The sequence below is a fragment of the Populus euphratica genome, unplaced genomic scaffold (genome assembly GCF_000495115.2).
Source record: "Populus euphratica unplaced genomic scaffold, PopEup_1.0 scaffold433.1, whole genome shotgun sequence".
Lineage (NCBI taxonomy): Eukaryota > Viridiplantae > Streptophyta > Magnoliopsida > Malpighiales > Salicaceae > Populus > Populus euphratica.
In genome coordinates, this window is record NW_011500322.1 from 56,234 (window position 1) to 64,901 (window position 8,668).

At 32.0% G+C, this 8,668-nt stretch overlaps 1 protein-coding gene across 2 annotated transcripts; it reads left to right on the forward strand.

Moving 5' to 3' along the window:
• Positions 1–920: 920 nt before the first annotated feature.
• On the forward strand, positions 921–8,185 carry LOC105113601 (developmental protein SEPALLATA 2-like). 2 transcript variants are annotated; one of them, XM_011009838.1, is made up of 9 exons: positions 921–1,009; positions 1,298–1,491; positions 4,841–4,919; positions 5,826–5,887; positions 6,075–6,174; positions 6,841–6,882; positions 6,963–7,004; positions 7,577–7,716; positions 7,888–8,185. In XM_011009838.1, exons 2-9 carry the CDS (start codon positions 1,307–1,309, stop codon positions 7,973–7,975), a joined length of 738 nt encoding a protein of 245 aa, XP_011008140.1. In that variant the 5' UTR covers positions 921–1,009; positions 1,298–1,306; the 3' UTR covers positions 7,976–8,185. The 2 variants fall into 2 exon arrangements, with proteins under 2 accessions (XP_011008140.1, XP_011008141.1); XM_011009839.1 differs by lacking the exon at positions 921–1,009 and adding an exon at positions 1,034–1,206.
• The last annotated feature ends 483 nt before the right edge of the window (positions 8,186–8,668 follow it).

The following is an 8,668-nucleotide window of genomic DNA, read 5'->3' on the forward strand; positions in this document are numbered from 1 at the left end:
TTTATAATTCTCAATTTTTTTTATCAAATTATTTCAATTTCATGATTTTAAGTATAAATTTAATAAAGTATCTTAAGTTAGCTCAAATTTAATTAAGTTAACTACAAGCTTATTATAAGTTTTTTTTTACACTTTTTTTAGTCATTTCAGTATTTAATTATTAGTTTTTATATAGAAAAAATAGTTGAGCCCGTGGCAAAGCATCAACCAAGACTGAATGTTCTAAATACTAAATTTCTAGTTTGTTTGATTTCTCAATGGCCCCAACAGACACGCTGTAATCAGACAACCTCATCCGGACAAGCCAAATCAAGAACTTTCTCCAGTATCAAACCGACACGTGGAGGAGCTCCATTTTAAGGACGAGAACTGTTTTCTGCCACGTGTGGAAACATCTGGAAATGACAAATTGATGCCCCATAAAATTTCCTTACATGAAAGGACCGCTGTCCCATTTTTACCCCCCACCGCAGCGCGTAACCACACTTACAACCCTACCTCCAACAACACTAACGCAATAACCGAGACGGTGGCGCGTGAATACACTCTCCAAACTTAGAACCTACGCTCGTAATCAATGATGTGACAAAAAAGTAATAACCAAGAAGCTTTGAAAGGTAATAAATGAATTTACTTTATATATATATATATATATATATTAATTCATCTTCAAGAAAATTGTAAAGAAATTATTTTTTTTCAATATAATTTATAAATATAAATATATAAATGCGAAAGACATACATAATGACGATTAGGAGATGCTTAATTAGTAGAAAGTCAAGTAGAGAACTCCATTGCCGTTAATACTGAAAAATAAAACAGTAAAATACACAGAGGTTGCACGTAACTAGAAAGAACAGCTAACCCTAAGCTGCATTTCTTTTCTATATATATATATATATATATATATATATATATATCACAGAAAAGAAGAAGACAACCGAAGCACTTCTTTAAACTTATACCTTTCTCTTTCTACAAACTTTTGTTGTTCTCTCTATTATTGGTGGGTCTTTCTTTCTCTCTAGGGTTTCTTTAAAATATCTTACTTTCTCTTCGTTTTTCACATATTTGGTTACAGTTTGGGTTCTGATTCCTAAAAGTGTAGATCACCTTCTTCTTGCTCTTGAGAGAAGAACAAGAAACGAAAAAAAAAAAAACAAAAGAAAAGGAAAGATAAAGGAAATAAAGACTAATACAGAAGTAAATATATCATTAACTTATATGGTTAGATTTATGTATCAATTATAACGAAAGATGGTATTTATTTGGTTTTTTTGGCTTGTGATTATAGTTAAGGACTATGGGGAGAGGTAGAGTGGAGCTGAAGAGGATAGAGAACAAGATAAACAGGCAGGTGACGTTTGCGAAGAGAAGAAATGGGTTGTTGAAGAAAGCTTATGAGTTATCTGTGCTCTGTGATGCTGAGGTTGCTCTCATCATCTTCTCTAACCGTGGCAAGCTCTACGAGTTTTGTAGCACATCTAAGTATGACCCTTTTTTTTTTTTTTTTTTTTTTTTTTTTTTTTTTCTTATCGCAATCTTTTAAGCCATATTTTTTAAGAAAATAATAATCTTAGGTTGGATCCATTTATCGTCTATCTTTATTTGTTCATGGACTTGATATTTTGTGTGATTCTTGTCTCAAAAAGCAAGCTTATTTGAATCTCTTTCTATCTAACAATTTTTCAGAGTTTATTTTTTTTCTGAAACGATCACTTTTCAAGTTTGATGGTAATCAAGGTTAACAATTCGGTGAAGTATAAAAATTTTTATTGTTTTGTTTTGTTGTGATCATTGTGAAGCTCATATCTATTAGTTTTTTGTTTGATCTTCTCGTTATGATTCTTGCTTCATGGGATCTGAATTAAATTTGAAGTCTTTCTGTTGTTCATGCTTTGGTGAGCTATAGTACCTAATTGATCAAGCATTTATATTAAGGTGATCAATTCAATAGTAGCTCAAGATTCCTCTTTTTCTCTCAAGAAATTTCAAATTCTTCGACAAAAAAAAAATACCATCGCTTCTTCTGTTTTCTTTTCTAATTTATCTTTCCCCTAGGTTGAAAAAACAACAAAAGAAACTGATATATCCAGCGGCCGGTAGCTGGTAGCTCTTCAAATTTTGATTTTAAATTGGTTTTCCCTGTGTAAAATGTTTGGTTTGAAGAGTGCTAATAATTAAATGAGGTTGAGTTGATTATCCATGAAACCTGTTCTTACCCATAAGACAATTTGGGTTAGTTAGAGAAAACTTTGGAGTGTGAAAAGGCTGAGAATTACTTGGCCATAATAAGTGTTATCTGCTAGGTATAGAAAGTACTTCTCCCTTGTTACATGGTTCTTCCAGAAATCCCTGTAGGCACCTGATTCAATAATGAAAGTGTGGTTATTAACTAAACTACAATAAATGTACGCTTTCTTTTAGAAATTCTAGTAGCATAAGATTTTGGATATTTTACACTTTTATTGGGATTTGTTCACTTGATTACGAGTTTTTTTTTTTAAGAAAAAAAATGAAAAGGAAACTAAGCATGTAGTGGATTGATTTAGTTCCATTCTAGATTCTTGAGTGTTTCAAAACCTTTCTTCTTCTTCTTTTAAACCTTTCAGTGCAACTATGCATGTGTTTTTTACTATTATTTAACTTCTTACAACAAGCAAGCGGGTCTAGAGATTGCCATTAGAAATGTACGTAAAACTGACATTATCTAGGGTTTTTATCTTATAACACCAGCTACCGGGAAAATAAACATGAAATCGTCAATTGATTCTCGTGTGTTAGCTACTTCTGTTGATCTTTGCTAGGAGCAAATTCTTTGATCACCAATTTTGAATGCCTTCTTTGTAGAATTTATCAGATAATAATATTGTTTGTACTTTTCAATATCATTTTTCAAAAAATAAGCCTGTTATATTTATATAGTCTTCATACACTTTTCTGTTATTTTTTTTTTGGTAAGTAGCACAATACTATAAATATTATAGTATACGGAAAAAAATAAATCAAGCGAAATAAAAAAAAAAGAGGTCATTTTGTTTTCAGGTTTTAAACCTTGGCCTAATCATTGAATTGGAAAAGATGGATGGATGTTGATCAGAACTTGAACTGCGAATTGGAGTTTGAAACATATGGATGTCTTAAATATTATACTGTTAAATTTAAAGTGTTTTGGGGTAAAATTAAAGAAGAAAAGTTCGGAAATGGAGTTGATTTTAGAGTTTTCATAAGTTAAAGATCATATATATTGCAAGAAATTTAAACGTTGTAAACAAAAATTTTTGTTTGTAAAGGGATCAAAATGTTACTTCAAAGTTGGGTTTTAATACTGGTTTTAACTAATGTATTGTTATTAACCAATGTAATCAGGAATTTCAATACTAGGAATTTGATAAATATAAACAGAAACTCTAATAAAAAAATTTTTTTAGTAAATTACAATGAATTTTATTGACATATTTTTTCACTGTATCTTTTGATAAACATTAATGAAAACATTTTGTTGATATATATATATTAAGGAAATTATAACAGGAAAAGAAAAAATAAAAAAAAACTAGAAAAATATAATGACTTGTAACTTTTATTATCAACTTTATCAATGAAATTAACTTGACAGAAAAATTTATTTATAGATATATCAATAAAAATAATCCTTTAATATATATTGATAAAATTATAGATGGTATTGTAGTGAAATTTAAAAAAAGAGATAGCATGAAAATTTTAAGGATCAATAAAATATCTTAACAAGAAAATTTTAATAGAAAAAATTGATAGGTAGGCCTACTAGGAAAGCATAAATAAACTAAAGGTACACTGACGTTTATTATGCAAAAAAGTGTATGATAGGTTTGTTTAGAAATATTTGTACATAAGAAAACCCTAGATTTATTATACATGGACAGTCATATATATGGATCACTACCCCCATGCATCATACTCTATATTGGTTAAACCTGACCCCTTCTCGTGGTACACAGGGAGGTTGGCATTTGGAAAGAAATAGAGGTGCTGGATCCATTAAAACTAATAAATATACTCAAAATAGAGGTATCACGTACGGGCTACCCCTATTTCATAATAAACCTTGTACATCTTGATGTCAATATGACCATTAATGCAGTTTCTCGACTGCGTGGAAGGGCATGGAGGTCTTGCAATGTGTGGATGGATCAAATATCACCAGATCTTATAATTTAATCCACCTCTATCTCTTGTAGGAAATCAATCAGGTCATAGAAAGATGGATAATGGCTTATAATTTTAGTAGTTTAGTTATGCGTACCAAATTAAAATGAAATCAATCAAGATTTTGAGATCACAGTTTATGGAGAGTTGTCTGCAGGGATTCCCACATTGCATTTAGGAGTAAAGAAACATCTGTGTGGCTTCCAGATGATGAAACAGACAGGCTACTTTTGAGTGTGTGCCTTGGTACAATCCTGAGCAATTTCACTAATCGGTTTTTTTGATATTTCCGGTATAATAGATAGTACTATCATACATACAATTATATTTAATTTGATGAAATTGTTTGATCTTAAAGAAAGTTCAGCATGTGAGAACGATCAATATCTTTTATTTTTCCATAATAATACATAGAAAGACCGATTTGTCCATAAATGAATAAATGGAATTTTCAAAAAAAAAAAATTCCTAGTTAAAAGTAGCAGTCACTAGTAACTTGGAATGTTTTTTTTTTTTGTAAGCACGTGATTAATACAATGGTCTTGTTTTATAAAGAATAAGAACAAAATTCCATTTTGCTTTGCTATTTTTCCGATAATCCGACTGTGTTTTTATTAGCCTTGTTTTATGTTTTTCCCTTACGCAGCATGCTCAAGACCCTTGAAAGGTATCAGAAGTGCAGCTATGGTGCAGAAGAAGTCAATAAACCAGCCAAGGAGCTCGAGGTAAGCTTAGTTGTATTCTGTTCCCTACATGTATATGACTACAGTATAATACTATTTTTAGATACCGTACATTGATATTCATTATGCTTTTCTCATAATCTAACAATTTGTAATAACATATGATCTGTTGAAACATTTTAATAACAAATGACAGTTTAACTACTTTGAACTTATGGTACATAAAAGTCACAAATTTTTTCTTTGCTATAAATACCCATCTATGCAAATTTTATGATATACGGGAAGTATTTCCTCAAATTTTGGATGATAGAGCTTTGGCCTATAACTTTTACGCAAAAACAAATTGGCGAGCCACACGCAAGATTTAGTTGAATTGTTATATTGGAAGCAAGCCAAAGAGAATGGCTGTCTGTTGCTTCAGTTTTTTCAAGGCATTGCCAAATCGCATAGGCTTGAATCTTCTTAATACAAGAAATCATGATATTAGTACTCTAATTTATCAACTATCTATTAGTCATCAATAGTTGATGATGGTTGAGGAAAAAGATTGAGTTACGGATACCTTGCTATTTTTAAGGAGATTCAAGCCTTTTGCAATTTGAAAAGGCCTTCAAAAACCTATGCAACAACTTAGTTGGGTTATTTCTCATAAAGGGGACAGATGAAAGAGACTGCTTAATCAAAATAGAAAATGATTCTGTAACATTGATGATGAATGGTGATGCTGTTTTTCGCACAATATTGGAATAGGTTAAGTATATAAAGAAATATAAATAAACGAAGAAGAATTAAGGTTAAGAGTTCACTTTGCCTTTATTACAAGCTGACTTCATGCGTGATATGGTTTTGTAACCAAGCCAGCCATCGAGCTGTCATATTTTGATCATCTATTTCATTAGAAAAACTTGAGTTATATTTTCAACTGATTCGGGTGTATGGTAGCAGAGCAGCTATAGGGAGTACTTGAAAGTGAAAGCAAGATTTGAGGCCCTGCAACGAACTCAGAGGTAACCACAATAGCAAGCATCATAGATCGTTCTATTTTTGCAAATTTTACTTTCAAGATATTTAGTTGCACCATGACATGAAGATGTTGCGATTCAAGCTGAAGTTTCTTCACGGACCGTAAAAATTTTAGTGGATGCTGCCTTGTTATCAAATATAAGCAGTTCTTATCCTTGATAAATTCTGCAGGAACCTTCTTGGAGAGGACCTCGGACCTCTGAATACTAAAGAGCTTGAGCAGCTCGAGCGTCAGTTAGAGTCGTCATTGAACCAAGTTCGGTCAACTAAGGTAATTTAATTTTTAGTGTTACTTGTTTCTTTTTAGCGTCAAGGGAACAGCGAATTTCACAATCCAAATGATTTTCTGTGTAAATTTCTTGCATTAATGTTCAATGATGTTAAAGTTACATGAACCAGAAAACAAGACAAGATTACTTGGAAGATTGACCCAAAAGGTGTTCTAGCTAACAACTAATGCTTGTGTTAAGATTTTTTTAATGCAGTTATTGAGGCCTAATAGCTTTCTTTCCCTGTTTCTTTCCTTTCATTTCATGGTTTTCCTTTACGGTCTTAAAGATAGGTGTAGATGGCGATCTTTCTTTCAACCATTTGTTTGTGCAGCCTGTTCTAGTTGTACAGCGTATTTAATGGTCCCATCTTTGTTAGGAAAGATCAACGTTGCCTTGATTATGCCATTGATGCCCTGATCTCCACCTGTTATCAGCATACATGCTGATCATTTTGCATCAAGCAATTCTACTGTAGTATATCTTACTTAAACTATGAGATTGTTTCTTGGCTTGGCTTGGCTTGCATAGGTTAAGAACCTGCTGTTCTTATCTCTTGAGAAAGCATGTGCTTTGTATATGATGCTTCTTATTGATTTTTGCTGATAAGAAATACAAGTTCTTCTAGATTGTGTTTGATAATATTATTATTCCATGCCACTTTGCAGACCCAGTATATGCTCGACCAACTTGCTGATCTTCAAAATAAGGTAAATAAAAGTGGTGGTATAATTAGAGTAACTGACTTTGTGTTGCTTCGAATGCTAACTGAAAAGTGTTTCGAGTACAGGAACATCTGTTGCTGGAAGCTAACAGAGGTTTGACAATAAAGGTAATGTGTTAACTTGCTATATCCAAATTGATTTCATACTTTATAGAAATTTGTTTTCTGCAAGATTGTCAGGAGTTATTCGTCAACATGGTTTAAAGGCCTTGCATTTTTCATGCTGATCGGGATATTTAATCTTTCATTTCTCCTTAAGAATCCATATATAGTGATCTCTAAAACCAAACTCCACACTTTTTCCGATGATTAATGGATAGCTAAGTTCAGCTAGCCATGAAAGCTTCCAATAGCTACCAGTATTTCCTTTTACAATCTAAAAATGTTAAAAAAAAAAAAAAAAACCATGTTTAGTACACTTAATACTGTCTTAATTCTTTACTTATACTGGAATCAGGAGTTTCCTGTTATGCTTTGGTCTCATTCTTTACACTTTCAGTTTTTTCTATGTACTAAAATTCTGGCTAGCACACTCCAATTGTCAAATTTAGCAACAATTCAATTCTTCAGAACATGACATTCTATATGAGCTCTTTCTAGAATTACTAATATTCTGAAATACTCACGTTTGGTAGCTAATATGATTTGCCTTCTGTTTTCGTGTTTCTAATGTTTGGCAGCTGGATGAAATCAGTGCAAGAAATAGCCTCCGACCATCATGGGAAGGTGATGATCAGCAAAATATGTCCTACGGCCACCAGCATGCTCAGTCTCAGGGGCTATTCCAGGCTTTAGAATGCAATCCCACTTTGCAAATAGGGTAAACATTCAACTTCTCAAGATCTCTCAATCACTTTGTCATTTGTTCATTATCTAATCAGTACTGAAATCAACCATTCAAGGCTAAGACAGTGTCCATAATATTGATTCGTCAATTTATCAGCTATATATATCCTAATCCTCTTTCTGTTTGTTCATATGGTGAAAACAGCTACAACCCTGTTGGTTCAGACCAGATGACTGCAACAACACATGCCACCCAGCAAGTCCATGGGTTCATTCCAGGATGGATGCTTTGAGTTTTGTGCTCTTCATTGCTCATAAGAGAACACCTACTATGTAACTTTCTCTCTTGTTGTTGGTAATGTGTAAATGATTTCAAGAGCATGTGTACTTCATTTGGAGATGAAAACTTCTGTGACTGGATTTCAGAACTTTAGCCAGGGACAAGAGGCATGTAAGAAGTTCATAATTATTGCAAGAACTTTGGAAGACTTAATTTGTTTCTCTATGATTATTAGCTTCCTTTTCGACCAGTGAAGTTACTTAGCTGCTCTCCCTGTAAGAATAGAGTGTTTAAAGCCATCTTAAGATAGCGAGAAAAAGATGTTGCAATTTTAACATCTTTTTCTTGATGATAGACCCTTATAGGGCAGCTTTGGGTTCATGAAAACCATCCTGTTATAAATATGCATGAGAAAAATCACCTTTATATTTCATAGCCAAGAAAATCTTTATGGACTATATATCCATATCCTCAGCCTAGCTAAATTAATGTTTAAACTAATTTTGAATTTTTTTATCACTATTTTCTTTATAATCAAGAGTAAATATGTACTTTTATCACTATAAGATTTTATAATTTCATTGACAGAGTTGTTTTGTTAGTCTATAATTCATAGTTTATTTGTCATTTTGTCGATATATACTGGCAGAATGATAAATAAATTTTTTTTTTATAAATAATTGTTATCTTAAATTATTGATAAAAA

Coding starts and splice junctions, on each gene's coding strand:
- LOC105113601 (XM_011009838.1), top strand. CDS start 1,307: ATGGGGAGAGGTAGAGTGGAGCTGAAGAGGATAGAGAACAAGATAAAC. Junction 5,888..6,074: donor GCCCTGCAACGAACTCAGAG/GTAACCACAATA, acceptor TAAATTCTGCAG/GAACCTTCTTGGAGAGGACC. Junction 7,005..7,576: donor ACAGAGGTTTGACAATAAAG/GTAATGTGTTAA, acceptor AATGTTTGGCAG/CTGGATGAAATCAGTGCAAG.